General features: G+C 37.4%; 1 protein-coding gene across 1 annotated transcript in view; it reads right to left on the minus strand.

The window, feature by feature from the left end:
- The window catches only part of DMD (dystrophin), a 2,372,918-nt gene that overhangs the window by 28,233 nt on the left and 2,325,444 nt on the right, over positions 1-19,241 (minus strand). The window contains exon 74 of the mRNA XM_004386236.2: positions 16,566-16,724. Within this exon, the coding sequence (XP_004386293.1) occupies positions 16,566-16,724 (159 nt within the window). The remainder of the gene's footprint in view (positions 1-16,565; positions 16,725-19,241) is intronic.

Below are 19,241 nucleotides of genomic sequence, written 5' to 3' on the forward strand. Positions count from 1 at the left end.
TTCCAGCAAGGTCTTCCTTGGTACCTTGATCCTTTGGGTCTAGTTGTCCACTGAACTCTCCTTTTATGAGTTATTTGTAAGTGCCTTGCTTCAGAAAACATGCTTTAGTATATGCAACACATTAAATTTCCATTTTTATGTTTTCTAGTAAAAAAAACAGAAAAGGCTCATTTTGATCAGCCAGGGCTTCTCAAAGCTGAACTGTAAAGAATACCAGTTGCTCTGTGTTGGCTTTTCTTGCCTTCCCAGATATTTGAGATTTCTCTTGGTAGACTTTTTTTTTTTTTTTTTAATCTTAAAGACTCACATCCTTCAATTCTGGAAGATTCTCAGCTATTATACTGTTGTTTCTCTGTCATTCCCTCTATTCTCTTCTTCTGAAACCCTTACTAAGTATATTTTAGAACCTTGTGGTCAACTCTCCATCTATCTTAATTGCTCATTTATATTTCTTACCTTTTTCTCTTATTGCTATGTATAGAAAAGTTCTCCTCCTCATTTTCTAATTTCCTTATCTTCTCTGACTGAGTCCAGTCTAGAGTTTATCCTGTCTATTGCATTTGGAACTTTAATGACTAGAGTTTTTATTTCCAAAGAAGTCTTCTTCGGATCTACATGCTCTTTATCCATTTCTGTTTCTTAGTTTCTTTGTATTTTAATTAATGTTATTCCCTTATTTATGTCTTTGAGCATCCTAAACATACTTAAAAACCATCTTCATTGTATTGGTCTATCATTTTCTTTTCATCCAGACTTAATTCATCTTTTCATTGGTACCTTTTTTGGGGGGAGGGAACTATCTCACTTCTTTATGTCTTTCAGATTTGATTTAGAGACACAATTTGAAAGGAATGTTTTCTGTGTGTGTGTCGTCTGTTATATTTTTGTATGTGAGTGTTTTCCTTTATATTTCCCTCGCCTTATGAACTCATCTCTCTCTGTCAAGTGGTTTTGTGGCTGCTCCCATCTGCCACTCAGGGACCTGTAGTCTAGAGCTAGATCTTATATTGGTTGTTTGCAGCTCCTACACTGAGTGATATGGAGCTATCGCTAATTTTATTACCATGCAGCAGGCAGATTAGGGCAGTTCCTGATTTTAAGGATGTGATGCTCCCTTCCTAAATGCACCCCCCACCTCATACTCAGGCTCTACCCCTTAGATTCATGACTGTGTATAAAGCTGTAGCCTGCTGCAGCAGTCAAGATTGTTCCTTTTCATTTTTCTTTCAGGTATGTGTGTGTGTGTGTGTGTGTGTGTGTGTGTGTGTGTCTCATGTGTCTTTCCAGGTGTGTTTTGGAGATCCCTGATTTCAAATAGTAAGCCTGACTCTGGGCTCCCACCTTGTGAGGAAAATTTTAATCCCCGTTATTACAGCAGGAGCTGAAAGCCCACAGACTTAGCCCTGCTCACCATGCCCTGCTTTGCTTCCCCCCCACCCCATTTCTGGTCCATGGAGATGTTGATCTTGTCTTAAAGTCTAACTATGCCTTTTTCATTTTTCACTCCACATTTTATCTAACACTGGATAAATGGTATGCTCAGAGGAAGATGCCTTAAAGCAAGAGCTAATGCTATCTTAATCAGAAGCCTACCAGGACACATTGATTTTGTAGATGTCTAGTTAAGGTCCCCTCAGTATTAATTCAAACCTAAATTCACTAGACCAGGATTAAATGAGCCAAACAAGTGCCTCTCTCCTAAACAAATATGTGATACACATACACCTTCTAGTAAACTCAGTAACAAACTTGATTTTGAGGGACTACTTTTTCTTCCTGAAGCTCTGAGGCAGGCCAAGCTATCATGCCAAAGTTTCTAAAAGCCAGAAATGGCTCTAAAGAGGTATCTTGGCCAGCAACCAAGTAAAATACACAGTCTTTTGATTTAAGTCAAAATTTTCTTTTAAGGTATTTATAAATGTTCTTGAGGATTATCAAGAAGAATTGTTGCTCAGAGGGTTGAATTAGAGATGACTTTTACTAAGAGTTTCCTAATAAGTGTGGCCATGGTTACAGAGTATGTGAGAACATATTTTTGTCAGGAGTTGGAAAATGGAGACATGAAGCCCTCATTAATTCAGTCACTTTCTTATATTTAAAAACATCTTGTGCCAATACCTTTAAAAGTATATCGTAATGGTAGATTTTTGTGGATACACTATTTATAAGGCATATAGGGGAGACTATTCCCATAAATGTTCACTTAAATAACCACTATTCCAAGGTGAGTTGTTTTAAAAGAAAGCTTAACTATAAGTACACAACTTACTTATTTTAACGCTCGGTTGTCAATTTATATTGTTACCGATATGTACTTTACTTTTCTTGAAGTTATCCATGTACATCTCACCCCTATTGATTCTGTAATTGTTAGAATGTAGTCATGGAGTCATTTCAATACAGATAAATATATGTCAGCGATCAGACAAGGACTCCACGGAGAATCTATTTACATTCTTGATTATCTATCTTGTAAATTATATTTCTCTGGCAGCTCCCTAAAGAACACTAATTCAAATTCATTGCACATGGCTTCCATCACTACAATTTCTTCCCACAGCCAGTCATCCTAAAAAAAAAAGTCTCCCATTCATTATTAATTTCTAATTCTCCATAGAGCTTAAAAATCCCTCCATTCTGCAACTATGAACATGTATCTGATTAACTCTATGGCATCATGTGTATAAATGTGGTTGTCCAGATACAAATTACATTTTAAAACAATTTAACCAACCAATGGACATAAGACCTGGATCAAATTGGCAGGACTTCATGCCATACCTCTACCGCTGAAAACATGAAAGCAGTTTGTGCCTGTAGCAATACTTTAGGAGTGTCCCTCAAACAGTCATAAGTAGCATGTATGATAAAGACCATTACAGCAATCTTTGAATAATTTCTGTTCAGTTACAGAGGTCAAGTGATTTCAATGTACGTACCCTACTCTTTAAAATGGAACTTTCTTACCACTTGTAATTATATAGTAGTATAATGAGAATTTTGAAATAACTGAAGGTCACTTCCCAGTGATCAATATCTTCTTAAAGAGTATTACACATTACATTTTATACCAAAGCATGCACATACACAGGGTCTATTACATCAAGTGGGGACAACTACAAAGGTCTGCATCTAAAAACAATAGGTTTGGAGAAATCCGGCTTTACCCTCATACAGTATTAAAAGCAGCTAAATCATATCCACCAATCTAGATTCAGACAAATGTGAATCTTATAGAACTCTTAAATGGCAACTATACATCAAGCAAATTAGCAGTTTCTTAAAAAAAAATGACAAAGATAAATTCTGCAAGCATGAGTAAAAACTGGAAATCATACAGAGCCTTTTCGGTTAACAGTAAGTATATTTAAAGCTATGCTGTAAAATTTTATCAAACAAAAACGTCAAAAATACCCCTAAACTAGGTGGAAGAAGACATTAATGTGTCTTGACATTAACAGCGTTAATTAAAGAGAAACTCACAGAGTGGGAAGTAAGAGAATGCATATTTTACATCTGCCTTAAGCAAAACAGTAAAAATGGCAGGACCTCCCCAGGCTCATATTTCTATAATCCTCTTCTCTTACTATGGTTCCCCTTTCATGCATTCAGAGCTCTTAATTCCAACTCTTTTCCTACCTAAATTTGTTCAGTAGAAAAGATTTGATAGAAATCATTTAAACCTTACTAGGATTTTATAGTAATCTGCCATTTCTTCCAGCAATATCTATATTGTAAAAAAGATTGTCGAAACTTTAAAACAAAAAGCTTTGTCGAATCAGGACAAAATCAGGAGAGAGGTTGGATAATATAATTTGTTTTGACACATTGCCTTTTCTGGTGCCTTTTACCACCCCCAGCCGAAGAGGGAAGTAGTGCAGGGTTTGAGAGCATGGTTTTGGAGTCAGAAAGACCTTGATTCACACCTTGGCTCTGCCACTTGCTGAGGCTGAGCGACTTACTTCAAGCAGTAATCCCATTACGAGGATTAATGAGCTAGTACGATCTAGAGTCTATATGTAAAACTTTATTAGAACCATGCACAGCTCATACTAACTGTTCAATAATTTCTGGCTACTATTATTCTTATTGCTATTATTTATTATTTTTACTTCACCCTCTCTGTATTCTGTACTTTATAGATTTGAAAGCTTAGGTGTACTGAAAACTTCCTGTCAAAAGAAAGCACTTAGATTATCTGAAATGAAAGCAATCTACTAAAAGTTCATGAGTTTGGCAGAAAACATACACATTAAGTGCTTAGAAATCGATTCATCATTCAATATTTACCCTCTTCACATATACTTGAGTTCTAGCCTCCAGCAAAATTGTAGCTACCCCAGAATTTGGGAATAAATGTATACTGTCCATCATCTGTGATGTAATCAAGTTTATCACAGCTGAGCACCTAGACAAAATGAAATCACTAAGCTGAGATCACAAGGATGAGACTTCCTTAGATTTGCCCAAATCTGCCAGGCATGTGACAAAATCATAAAATTATGTCCATAAATTACTGCTCTAATAAGATATTTGGACCAAGTCTACAGGGTTAATGTATCTAGATGCACTCTATTTTCTGGATATGCCCTTGACACATCAATCTATATCTTGCTTGAATTCCAAGAGACAGAACCCAATACTAATTGGCTTTAGTTTCTTTAACTTTAATGACTGAGATATTTTTTCACTTATTCAAAAGTTCAACACAAGAAGAGAAGAATTCATAAGGAATTCTAACCACTGTATCTGGAAATAAGGCAGATACACAAAAAGCTAAGACAAAAATGACAGTGGCTAGTTTTTACCATTCAAAAGGAAAACAAGGATTGGAGACGTTTTAGATGTGGAAAAGTCTAGTCTCCACGGATAGTGCCGTTGGGAAAGTGCGTCTCAATTTTCAGATAAATACAGCAAAATATCAAACTTCAAGACATAACAGCCCCTAGGAGAAACATAATTCTAAGCTTTGTGTGTCCCATCTTGTGTCCCTCATGTGTAGTTAGACTCTGCCTTAAGTTCTCCCAATAAATTCATCTTGATGGCCTATTTTTCACTTCCTGATATGCACCGCTGTACACTGTTGCCATATCTGATCCTACGGTCTCTTCTATTACAATGACTGAAATTACAAAATTATTTCTTTAAAATACGTCCTAGTATTTGTACATGAATTTTCATAGAAGTATTATTCATAATAGCCAGTAAGTGGAAACAACCCAAATGTCCATCAACTGAAGAATGGATAAACAAAATGTGATATATCCAAACAAAGGAATATTACTCAGTCATAAAAATGAATGAATTTCTAATACATGCTACAGTGTGGATGAACCTTAAAAACATTATGCTAAGTGAAAGAAGCCAGACACAAAAGGCCACATGTTGTCTGCTTTATATGAAATATCCAGAATAGGCAAATCCATAGAGACAGAAAGTAGAGATTAGTGGTTGTCTAGGGCTTGGGGTCTGAGGGAGAAATAGGGAGTGACTGCTAATGGGTATGGGGTTTCTTTTTGGGGTGATGAAAATGTTCTAAAACGGATGGTGATGATGATGATCGCACAACTTTGTGACTATACTAAAAACCACTGAATTGTACACCTGAAATGGATGAATTGTATAGTATGTGAATTATATCTCAATAAAACTGTTATAAAAAAAATACCCAGAGTCAAAATTCTATTTCTCACAGCACAAAAGGTATTTCCCCAGTGAAGACAATGATCTTCTAATTCTCTTTCTCCAAAGGAATCAAGCTTTAGTCCATGCATATTAAAGAAAAATGGTATGTACATGCCTGCAGAATTATCTATGCAGACACTTCTCAATATTTTTAGATGACAACTTAAAAAAAAAAAAAGGTCTGAAAATAAGCCCAAGTCTGGGTTAACTTAAGTAACTTAGATGTTTTCACTCTAATGGAAAATGGTATCACAACCTGAACAGGTATATTAAGGGATCTGGCAAAAGAACAATAAGACAGGAAATGAGAAAAACAAGAAAGACAGTTGAAAATTAACAAAAAATATCCCATCAAGACGTATGGAAAGTCCAAAGGGTATTCATCCATTCATTTATTCAACACATATTTACTCATCCAGCAGTGCGGAGATAAAGATGTATAAGACACTGTCCCTTACCCTTGAGGGGCTCACATACTAATGCATGGGATATTATTTAGTTCCACTATGGTAACAAACCTTACAACAATGCTTAGAATTATGCACACTGATAATGCTAAAAAATACAGATAATTTTACCTTTGAAATAATCACTTTTAGTTACTAGGAAATTCTAGGAAGAGGATCACATAGATTTATTTACAACCTGTAGTTAGCAGATCAAGTGGTACCATAAGGTAACCCAGAATTTGAAGATACAGCAAACGGTGAACTTTTAATTACTGAGAGAGTAAAAACAGAAAAAGAAAATGGATGTTCAGCCATCTAAAGAAGCCATCCATCTACATAAGTAATACACACCAAGAAACCATTTCTAACTGGGCTGCTGGTGAGGAATCAGGCATGCCCTACCTCAATCAAGTATGCCAGGAGGTTCTTGGTCTTCTTTCTATATATACTCTGTTCCTAGAAGGACCATATCCTCTCCTCAGACTTCTATCTCCTCTAAAACCAGGACCCCTCCAAAACCCATTACTTTTCAATCTGAACTTCTCTTCTAAACTCCAGACCTGTCTTTCCAACAGTCTCCTAAATGTCTCCATTAGCCATGGGCTCTGGGAACTGGAACTTCCTAAATTCTTTAAAATTTCAGTGCCAGAAAAGGGATCAGCCTCATCAAGTAGCATTACACAGCACCATATACTAGCTATCTGTTTTTTTAATTTATACCTAATTTTACTTTGCGATGAATGTCACACCTGTACTCCTACCGTAAGATAAAGAGAGAGAAGTAGCTTCCCATGTGTTGGTGATATATTTTTATATCACAATCCAGGAGTGGCCTCAAGGAACAATTAGACTTTGCATCTAACTACTTAGAAAGATTCAACAGTAATTGTGATAGAAGCAAAAATGGCTGCCTTTGGTAGACATCCTCCAAAATTCAACTGATTAACAATTAAGAACTCCATATAGAAAGTTACTTTTATCAAGTTATTGGTGGAAATTTCTGTTAGTGGTTTGGTTGGAAAGCCAGGTTGCTCAATGAGCTAATCCATAAAAAAAAAACAAATAATTTTCCATAGTCATGGGAGATGATTTAATACCCACCTCTGAATTTTCCAGGCCACATCATTCTGGCCTTTGGGTTCTATAGGACAACTGCTTAACTACCAGAGCAAATCAAAAGTTACTTTGTAATAAAAATCCAGGCTTTATTTTCAGGCACCTCTTCTAGCTACTTCCTCTGATGTCCCTGGAAAGGCAATGGCTAGGCTTGTCAACCACTATAGCAGAAAGTCAACTGTGCTATCCACTTGCCTGGTTTTCAAAGTTGATAAACTTGATATAAGTTAGCATGATAGAAGGCCAATCTCCAGGCCCTCAGAGGGTATAATCTTAAATTGGAGGCTATCCTGTTGTCACTGTTCTAACCAAAAAAAGATATGTCAAGAATGTCTTAGGGACATGCCATCCATCTACTCTTCCAGATACCCTAAATTTTGTATCTGGATTGCTTTGCCCCTGGAATGCATGTATGTACATTAGTACAGTGCTGAATTTCTTCACCAAAGTCTGTTCCACAGAATATTACAATTGGGCTTGAGGTCACTCACGTAAGTATGAGCAACATTGGGTTAAACAAAGTTAATCAGGGTTCTTTACTTTTAGACTCCTCAATGTAAATGCTAATGCAATTCTGACTTTCCAGTAGAGAGTAATTCCAAAGCTTATCTGTTCTTGGAATCATTTTTTTTTTTTAGTATCTCAGAGGTATTCTGCAGAACGCATTTTGGGCAACACTGACCTTTATCCTTGGAGAACTGTCATAATTTCTTTGGTCTTTAATGTTAAGCTTTCCACAATTATCAAAGGCCACTAGAGACAGCCACATAAAATTTCCTTTGGTCTTTGTTATAAAAATGTTGATAAGGACACTAGCCAATAGATCACATATTAAATGTGACAGTGGTTAAGAGTTCAGGACTGCCTTAGTTTGAATGCAGGCCCCATTCCACGCTAGCTATATGAAGTGTCCTTCATACTCTGTATTACAGAGTTCTCATTCAGGAAACAGCCTCTCCTTCATAGAGTTGTTGTAAGGATTAAATAAACTCTTACATGTACTCAGAACAGTTCTTGTCCATATCAAGTCCTCAACGGTCAGCTATTATTTTTGTTGTTATTATTATTATGATGCAGAGCCAGAAAAACTGTGGCGCTTCCTTAGGAAGTTGCATGCTTCTTTCATCCAACATTAACAGAATTATTATGTTTCCTCTTACCCCCTGATGGCAAGGAAGCTTGGCCAAATTTGAAGCTCAGGTATATCTACTACGCTAATCTCTACTATATTAACTGATTTACCATTTATACTGTGGGAATCTTATTGCTATGGCTTTTTTTCTCCCCCAAAATCCTTTTTGGAAAGTAAATATATAAAATAAATATAGGAAATTTCTACCTGAATGTCTTTGGGCAAATTAGAACTTAGTATGTTCAATATGTCGTTCTTTCTCTCCATTAACTGACCCTTTTCAAATCAGTAGCTTTTCCTGAGTACACTATGTTGGTATTTGTTTGTTTCTTTAATCATCATTTTCCAGTCCTCCAATTAAAAAATTTCATATCACTCAATCCCTCCCTCTCCCTTCTCCCCGGGCCTCATTCATTCAGTGACCTTCCAATTTCTCCAGCCCTTCTTCATTCCACTAAGACAGTCTTAGTTCAGAACCTGACCATCTGTCAATGAACGGCTCCACTATCCTTCTACCAATCTCTATGGCTTCAGCTTCCTCTTTACAATTACTTTTCTCAATCTTCCCCTCCTCAAAAAACCTTCATTGTTTACCTGCCTGTAGGATAAAGTCCAGACTCCTAAGTATGATATATAAAGTCTTTCAAACAGTGGCGTCAACCTACCATTCCAGTCACTACTCGCATTTAACTCATTCCATGATCTGGCCACACAACTCTACTCATTGCTCTATCAGTCTGGCAAACTCAACTTTTTCCTCTCTCTCAGCCTAGAAAACTCCTATTCAGTCTTCAACCTTCAGTTCTTTTTGTGAAGGTCTCTCTAATCCCTCAGATAGAATGAACATTCACCTCTGTGCCCCCTCAGCCATTTGTTATAATTAGGTATCATTATAACTAAATAACTGTAATTAGTTACAGTTAGTTGTTTATATTTTAATGTCTTTTATTCAATTGTGAGCTCCATGAGGGCAAGAACCAAGGTTTACTCATCTTTGCAGTCCCAGTCCCGACAGCTTTAAAAACACATCAAGCATTCAGTAACTATCTGCCGAATGGAATGGAATTACATCCTCAGGCCTGGGATATAACTAAAGAAAGCTATGACCACAATCAATCCTACTGTAGCTGGATGGTCCAGTAATAAAACACCAAAAGGAGAACGAGGGTCTCTGTGGGAAATGGATTATAAGAATGTCAGCTTTTCCCCAGCTGTACCCGTAAGACATGAATATTCTATTCACCAGAGGGTACTTCAGTTTTTTTTAGTATGAAAGAAACAGTCCTCACAACCATCCCATTTCTTATGTCGAGATTCTAAGCTCACCAGGTAACAAATTGATTTTTATTTTGATTTCTAAGATATCCAATTCTAAGACATATGGGGCCCTGGAATGGAGTGACAATTCTAGTCTCTAAAATCCATATATTCTCCATTTTAGTAGATTTAGTATTTGTAGTTAAACCCCACGCTGTTCTCCAAAAGGTTTAAGAAACCTTCATACATTCACTACAACAAGGCAGTTCAAAAGAGAGGACATCGGGATAAAGGGAGAAATAGTTTTTCTAGGTTATCCATCTATTCCCGTGAACTGGAGAGCATGAATCAGTTCTCTTAGACTTAATTCACTGAGTAAACCCAAAGGAAACTTAGTTAATTGGGTTTGTCAGTTAGAAACTAAGCCTTTGAATCACAGTGACCCCCTGCCCCATGTACCAGTCCTCTCTCCCTAAGTAGGGCTGAGGCAGTTGACCTGACTCTCAGATCTTTAAAGGCTGTGTACATGCCCTTCAGCTTCTCCTCATCCTTGTTATAAAAGATCTTGACTGTCTGACTTATGTGGTAAACTATTTCCCTTTATCCAAAGGAAAAAAAAAAAAAAAGCTCTGCAGCTCTATGTTTTGGGGCCCATATTGCCAAGTGACATGAAGGGCTAGTTCATTAAATTTTTCATGTCATAATCTTTTCCTCACTCAACATAAAAAAACAAAACAAAAACAAAAAACAAAGCGTGTAGAACCGCTGTGAGAATTGGTATCTACTAAATTCCAATGACGTCTATTAGATGTTTTAGAATTCATTCCATCATCCGCCCTACCCCTTTCCTCACCGAAAGTTCCCACCTACCACATCTTCATTGCCTTCAGAGGCGGTCCTTCTCCCATTCAGGGCCGTACCTCCTGCTGTGCCCTTGACCCCCCTCCCTCCTCTTGGAAAGTGCTCCTGTCAGTCATTCCTATGTTCTCCTCCCCTCTTATTCTGGCATATTCCTCTAGCATGTGGAAAGTAATTATGATTTTTAAGTAAAAAGAGAAGATGAGAGTGAATACTACACAACTATTTGTATGAAATAATCCCAACAATCACAAATATATTTGCAAATATTTGCATATGGAAAGAGTATCTTTGGAAGGATACACCGGAAACCAATAATGGTGGTTGCCTGCAGAGCTGGGAACACCACAGCCAGGAGACAACGTTGGGGAAAGACTCACTTTTCTTTATATACTTTTTTGAACCCTTTGGGTTTTGTATAATATGCATGTATTACCTATTCATAAATAAAAATAATTAAAAGAAAACATTTCAATGTTCATATCTTCCAGAGTTCTGTCAGGCTCAGTGTTTTCCTTCTGCTACACACTCCCTGGATAGAAATATTCACCCTCATAATTTCAACTACCACCTGTGAACTAATGACTCAGAAATCTAATATCCCTAGCCCACACCTCTCCTGCAAGCTTTAAAGTTATATTTCTCACCAACTACTGACTGTTAGACATTTACACATGGATATCTCACCAGGATCTCAAACTTAACCTCTCCCACGCCCCATTATTCATCATCTTCCAGTTATTCGACCCTTGAGGACCTCGACAAGTACCATTGAATTAAGGAATGGACCTGCTGCTACCTCGCCTGAATTGTCAGTCCAGCTGCAAACCATCACCTTGCCATGAACCCAACCAGACCAGGGAATTATCCTTTCCCTCTCTATATCCAGCCTACTCCTCCCCTGAAATATCACTTAAACCCATCCATCTTCCTTATTTCTATTACTTTACTTTAGACCCTAATCATCTCCTTCCTGGATTTCAGTGCTACCTCCTAATTTGATTTCCTTCTTCCAGTATTGTTCTCCACACACATCACCTACCACAGAACATCACCCCTGGCTTACACCCTTGAGTAGGAATAAACTCTTCAGCATGGCACCAAGTGCTTCCCAACCAGGCCTTTCGCGACCTGTCCAGCCTCATTGCCTTTCATTCCTCACCTTGTTACAAAAGTAACACAACTGTTGGCAGTTTCCCAAACATACTCTGCTACTCCTTATCCTGACACCTTTGTTTATGCTCCTCCCTCTGCTCAGAATGCCCACTCCTGCCCCCCCTTCCTTCTGTTTCCCTTCATCTTGGCTACCTTCTCACTATCAGTTGAGACTCACACAAAGACCTAATGTAGGAGCATTGAATAAAGATGTCCTCCTGAGCCTGTGGAAACCAAATATTAGACCAGGGCCTGAAGTCATCTCGTCAATTACAAGGTAAAAGCAACAGGACCGTGATGTCCAGCTAATTCAGTGATATAAGTAATCAATCTAGAATTTCTTTGAGTATAACATTAATAATCTTGCCTAACTGTTGGATGAAAGGAAAGGAGCACGGGAAACTCAAATTTAAGCTGCATGATGTCTGGTAGCCCAACAAGACATATGAAAGGAACTGAATAGTTTCAAGAATCCACAGAGGATCCTGTAGTCATACAACATCTACTATCAACTTCAGTTAACTTTAGACTTCATAGTGAATCAGGTTAGTATTTACCCTCCTTTTAGATTTACGAACAATCCAATCAATTTGTATGCGGGTAGCAGAATGAAAACACAACTCTGTCTCTCAAAAAGGCTACCTTTTCGTTACCAAGATCATATCTTGAATTTCAGGGCAAGTCTTAGTTCATTTAGACAGTGCAGAGAAGAGTATGTCGGGATTTGGACACTGAAGATTTAAGTCAGGAGATAGCAGGTTATAATCTATGCCGGAAAAAAATACAACAAAAGCACGTTGAGTCGCTGTATGAGTCTGCAATGATCAAAAATATACAATGGGGGAAAGTCCCAACATCCACCTCGCTTTCACCAAATAAAGGTGGATCCCAAAACCCTGTGGCAATTAGGGAGGGGTAGCATGCAGAATTGAAACATTAAAGATTGTGTATCTTACTAATGTTACTATTTGCCCAAATTTATGAGTGACACCATTAGGACAATTTTGAGTCAAGTTTAGTTTTTGCTTAGTGCTTTAGCCTTATCTTCGTGGCATAAACCAAGAATCAGAGAATGGCCAACAGGCGTGTCAGCGGGGGAGACACACAGGGCCTGGGATTTGGAAAATGGGCTTTTAACATTCTAACTTCATGACAAAGCAATGCTTGGTGTTAATGAAGGAAGTCTGAAAAATGGAAGTATTTGAAAAGTGAGCAGAAGAAAAGCATCTGAAAGGCTTTTCTTTATGAAATTGGGGTTTTAAAAGAATTTTGGACAAAAGAGCATGCATGTGGGCCACAGTTTAATTCAGTTATGTCTGAATTCATTTACTTGTTAAATTATCCAATAAATATTTACTGAATGCTATATAGGTGCAACAATTGGGAAAAATGGAATTCTAAAGACAGAGATAAGACATCTCTGAGATGCTTCTATATTACTCATTGTTTTCCAAGGGATGTGGACAGGTGTCATGAATAAGAACAATTGACAGAAATCAGTAACATATCTAGTCAAAAATGGGGGGTATCCAAGTTTTTCTCTTTTGTTAACTGTCATTTAGAGGTAAGTCACAGTTACAGAATAAAGGAACATAAAATATACATAGATATAGTAATTAAACATCTGAAGACTTGGGACAATCTCAATTTTAAATATTCTTTCCCATTTTATCCCAAAGTATGCTTGTATCTGTCAGACTACATAGCCCAATTTTGATTTGGGAAATACAGCCAGCTTGGCAGACAGAAGAGGGGGACTTGTAATGACTTCCTGGGTTATCTCAGAAGAAGGACAGGAAATAGCAAATTAAAGGCTCCTTAGCAATACTGAATTCAAAGGTCACACAGACAAAGATAGGGCTCAGAAGCTGCTTGAGTGGAATTACAAGAAAACAGGAGGGGACAGAGCAAAGGGAACTAGACAGGCTGTTTTCAGGAGGGGAGTTCCGTAGAGATATTTCTTTGGAATTTGGTAGGAGGCAAAAATGTGACAAAAGGTCAAAATAACCGACAGGAAGACTTGCATCAACTCTAGATTCCTCATTTTGGAGCTCTCAGCAGCCCTGGATTAATTTTTTTCTTTCTTTCAGAAAACAAACCATCCTATTCTTGGGGAATGGCCTTGGATATCTTTTAGAGTAATATGGATATCACTGTACCACAAGTAGATAAAATGGTTTATGCAGGGACATGTACTCCTTAAAACCATTTTCTCCAGTTAAAATGCACTTTAGGGAATGTACCAAGAGTCTATGTAAATCACATTTACATAGAAGGACTCTTTGTCATTCTCTGGTCCAAGGTAGAGTTCCTATTTTGAGTTAGAAAACTTGGATTTGAACTTGGTTCAGCCACTGGCTGACTGTGAAATCTGGGACAAGCCATTTGAACCCCTATGAACCTGAGTTTCCTCATCTATAGAAAGGAAACAAACTCGTTTTTATGGAGCTTTTAGGAAGATTCCAAACCTGTTGCCATAGAGTCGATTCTGACTCATAGCAACCCAACAGGACAGAGTAGAACTGCCAATAGGACAGAGTAGAACTGTAGAGTTTCCAAGGCTGTAATCTTTATGGAAGTGGACTGCCACATCCTTCTCCCGTGGAGTGGCTGGTGGGTTCAAACCACTGACCTTTCAGTTGGCAGCTGAGAGCTTAGCCATTACACCACCATGGCTCCTTTCAGGAAGACTAAGTGACCTAAAATACATTGAAGTGCTCTGAAAATGACAAAATGAAATATAAATGATAGTTAACAGTACTCTCTGGCCTGGATGCCATGGTGTGGAGGGAAAGTGTGCTAACAACAAAAAGGCAGAACTCTTACCAATGAGCTGAAAAGATATATTGACAAAATGGCAAAAACACTATACAATACTACAAAAACATTTTTACTCCAAATAACATCCAAGTCTATTTACAATGTCAGTCTCGACTTTTTCTTCCTATTTGATTTTGACCACTATAATAATTGAAGACTTAGCATAAATAACTACTCATGCTGATTTCCAATAAAGTGGAGGGAAATGTTTTATCAACCATGATCTTCATTGCCAAACAGTCTTATAAATAAGGCCAGATATAAAGTTATTATTAAAACCAACAGAATGTTCAATATTCCTTCCTGGATGGTACTCACGTGATATCCTCACTGTATTCTTAAGTCTTCACCAAACGTTTCCTGAGTACCCGCTAAACATTCACAGTGTGATAGGTTACTACAGGGGACATGAAGATGATTAAGACACAGTGCTCTCACCATCTAGTGAGAGGGAGGCATTGGTAATAACCAATAAAAAGGCCAACTGCCAAGGAGTTCTCTGAGAAAGGTCGGAAGTGTTCTGGGACTATACGGAAAAGACAGACTGCTTCCAAATGCAGGGACTAGGACGGTTCTGTGGGGAAGGTTATTTGGAGCAGGGCCATGAAGGATGGACAGGACTCCTTTGTCGGATATGTCGGAGGTTGAGGGTTAGCAGCTAGGCCAAGAAGCAAGCTTGAGCTTGGTCCAGAAAGTGCATGAGAGTAGGATGTATTAGAAAATACTAGCTACAACAATGTGGCCGGAGCACAGGGAGTACAGAAGAAGATGAAGTTGAAACAGCAGGACAAGAGAAAATTGTGGAAGGCTTTTTTGAATGCCCAGCTGAGCAGCTGGATTTTTTTTTATAGATGCAGAAATCAAATGAAGGAAGAATGCCATGATGGGTCTTGGTTCTGGAAAGATGCATAACTACAGTCAGTACTGAGGGTTTATTGGCGCAGTGGGAAAGAGACTAAAGGGAAGCCAACCAGATAAGGAGGTATGGCGATAATCCACGGCAGAGGTATTAAGGACTAGGAGCAGGCAGTAGCAGCAGGAAGCAATGGATGAATGGCAGTGTGCTTTTTCATCTTGAGGTGACATACTCCCTGAGGGCACTGGCCACAGACATACTGTGCTGCCTAGATTGAGAGAGAGAGGTCTTGGTGCCTTGGGCTAAACTGAAGAGATGAAAAGTACTCAAGTCTCAAAAATCTGAGCAACTGCTCCCTTAAAGACTTGCCTGGTGGCATTTGTCTGAAGAAGGCACACTGTGAGTTAGAGATGATCATTTGTAAAAGCTTTCTTAACCAAGGGGCCTGTGATATAATAAATGTAATACAAAAGTAAAAGTCCTATTTGAGTCATGTCATTCCATAACATACTCAGAAAATTAAACCAATGGCCTGTGTAGTAAGATTTGTTCTAAATATATATATAAAGAAAAAAAGTAAAAGTCCTATGATTTTTATTATCCTGAAACCATACAATATTCCAGGTTTTTACATCTTTGTCCTGTCTGCAGTAATTATGAATTTTCTTTAGCCTTTTACTTCTTCTACAACTTCTGTTATTTTTACGTGGACATCTTTTGCAGATGCTGTTTGACAACTGGAATTGTCTCATAAATCTGCTATGATAGTGAGCATAAGTGATGATTTCTGTGTTTGATGATGAAAACTAAGATGAAATAATTCGTTCCCAAATATGATCAAGCCAATGAACCTACTTTCTTAAATGTTTTGAGGTAGATAATATGGCCAAAAGCATATATAAATCATATCATCATAAAATTAAATGACCTGTGTTTTTCTTAAACTCTATTCTCAAATATAAAATCAAAACCTCTTAAACACATGCAACAAATCAAATACCACCATCAGCATTGGCTGCTTTCACACCTAAAATATGAGTTCTTAATTACACTACTGCATTTATTTTCTTCTTTTCGAAAACAAAAAGAAAAGTGAATCTGTAAATGGAGCTAAACAGAGTATTTTTAGAAAACAATTAGACATAACATGACTCTAAGTGAAGATTCCTGGCACTTTTCTATGTGTGCAAGTGTATGCGCTCTGCATACCAATGACAAAGCTAGAAAGAAAACTCACCTGTTTTCTTCCTCAAGATCTGCTAGGATTCTCTCTAGCTCCCCTCTTTCCTCACTCTCTAAGGAAATCAAGATCTGGGCAGGACTACGAGGCTGGCTCAGGGGGGAGTCCTGGTTCAAACTTTGGCAGTAATGCTGGATTAACAAATGTTCATCATCTCTGGAAAATAAAATCAAAGGTTTTGGTTTTTTCCGCCCCCCCTTATTTTGCTTTGGGGGTCAGGGACTTGGGTGTGTATTTAAAAATAAAGACATTGATTTGCTCTTAACAATTAATTAGACCCTTTTTCCTGCTTCTAAAGACATTTTGATACTGTTAAGGTTGTGGTCTACCACCCTATCGGTGACAATTCAAAGTGTTTCTTGCTCAAATTATCAATTGAATTTGCTTGGCCTATTTACATGGGTAAAGGAAAGGCAGAATTACAGAAATGCTGGGACTCTATGTTGACAGTTTAATCAATGGTTAATAAATATTAAAAAACACAATAACGGCTGTGCAATGCTTTTGCTATCAAGCATGTCAAGATAATCTGTCCACTAACCCACGCTATTGTTGATATTGACTAGGAAAAAACTGCAGCCCTTAAAATAAGAGTAAATTGTAACCAAAAAATGTAACCAAAAAGTTTTACTTCAGTAAGTCAGTTTTAACTTTTAAAAGTCACAGGGGCAGGAAGGTAGCAATAATTAAACTGTAGTTAAATTGTTGTTTCATCCAATTATTGTTTAGATAGAAAAGCAAACAAAAAAAAATAGAAGAAAAAAAATTAAGGTGACTGGTTAAAAGAAGACCAAACAACTCAGTCTTCAGACCCTAGCTATAAGGACTAATCTTGGGGGGAAAAAGGCAAAATGATTATATTTTGGAAAGCAGCTGCAACTTTTCCTGGAAACTAGGAATTCTCCAATACATGGGAAAAATATTTTCTAAATGTGTTTTTCCAAGCTCCTGAAAAGTCTGCTTACCTCCAAGGTATAAGAACTTCATTCTGTTCTTAATGGGAGGCTAAAAGTCCTTGGCTCTGGTTAAGTATCATTAAGATAATATTAGAATAGTTCCCTCCCCACACCCACTTAATTTCCTTTTCTTATCTCCATGTCTTCTAAATTGGGGAAAAAAAATTAGGGAAAAAAGCATCCTGATTTAAATTATTTTGGTCCATCAAGCTATCTAAATAGTTACGAAATGAAAAGTTGACTAAAAATAATTATTATGTTTTAAAAACAAACATTTACATGAAGTCAACCTATCTACCAAACCACTTCCCCATTCCTCCACTGTCCCTTAAAAAATCATGATTTACCATCCAAATGTGAGTCTAAATGGGTTCTATGTCCTCAGAATGAGCGGAAGCTAAATTTCTTTTAAAAAATAAAACAAAAGCAGTTATGCCGCCTACTTAATTTATTCTCTCTTCCCAAATTCTGGAATTTTATTGCTAGAATTTCTCATGTTTAATCATAGCACATAGCTGTAATTAAACTGCTGTCATTGTTCTCTTAGGCAGTCAATGTATGGCAGCTATCGTTATATAGATACCACCTGAATTAGTTTGAATGTGCTAGGGCATCTAATATCAAAATCAGTGACCCAAAGAAGCAAATCATTTAAGTCATTTACATTTCGTTGATTTTTCAGCTACATATTTTCCTGTCAAAGCATTTTATTTATCAGTAGCATTAATACTTTTTCCCATAGCTAAGAAAGAGAATGCAGCACAGATATGTTGGGGAAAAGGTTGTTTTGTTTTGTTTTGCTTTGAGTAACTAAGTCATATAAATATGACTGAATGTTGACTTAATTCTTTATTATTACCTTGATCGCCTTTATGTGTCAGTGAGATGATTTATTCTCAGGTCTTCAGTAACTAGTTATACATAAATGCCTCTTTGATACTATTTCCCCTCAGCCCAATCCTTATGAAGGTCCTTTTCTTATCTTAGTGTGATTCTGGGTTGCCATACCAACTACATATGATAAATGGACCATTCTTCCCTTTGCCTAGATTTAGATTCTCTATGACGAAGTGGTAACCATAACTTATCAAACTAAAAACACTATTATAGTTTGACTAGATTTCTTCTACATTATCTATTTAGTTGGCCAATCCTTACTCTTTCCTTCATATTAGCTTCTTAGTTTGCTCCCTTCATCTCAGGCTCTGGTCAGCGTTTACTTGGTTCATGGCAATATTCCTCTGCTCTATAATGAAGCCTCTGTGTCTCTGCCATAGTTGTGTTCTCCGCCACTTTTAACACCACTCTATCACCTTTCTTAAAGTTTGACAGGGCTGGCTTATTATCACACTAACAAACGGTGACCTGAATCTATCCTCTCTCCTCTGAAACCCTTCACAAGATTGCCTCTTTATTTGCCTCCTGAAAATGCTAAATCACAAAAATCAACTAAGCTGGATCTCTGAAGGCTGAAGGAAAGTGACCAACTAATCTACCATATTGGAAGAGCAATGCAACTACACTAAGATTACATTTCCACTCCCACGAGTGGAGAAAATTCTACTTAGGCATCACTTTAAAAACAATATTGAATCCCCTTAAATATCTGGTAGGTTTGGTCAAAAAAACAAGCATTTAATGTAATTTAAGTATTTGGGACTCTGTACTTTATGATAATATGGTTTTAAATAAGCTTGAATAAGGCAAACTACTTTTG

The sequence above is a fragment of the Trichechus manatus genome, unplaced genomic scaffold, assembly GCF_000243295.1.
Source record: "Trichechus manatus latirostris isolate Lorelei unplaced genomic scaffold, TriManLat1.0 scaffold00159, whole genome shotgun sequence".
NCBI lineage: Eukaryota > Metazoa > Chordata > Mammalia > Sirenia > Trichechidae > Trichechus > Trichechus manatus.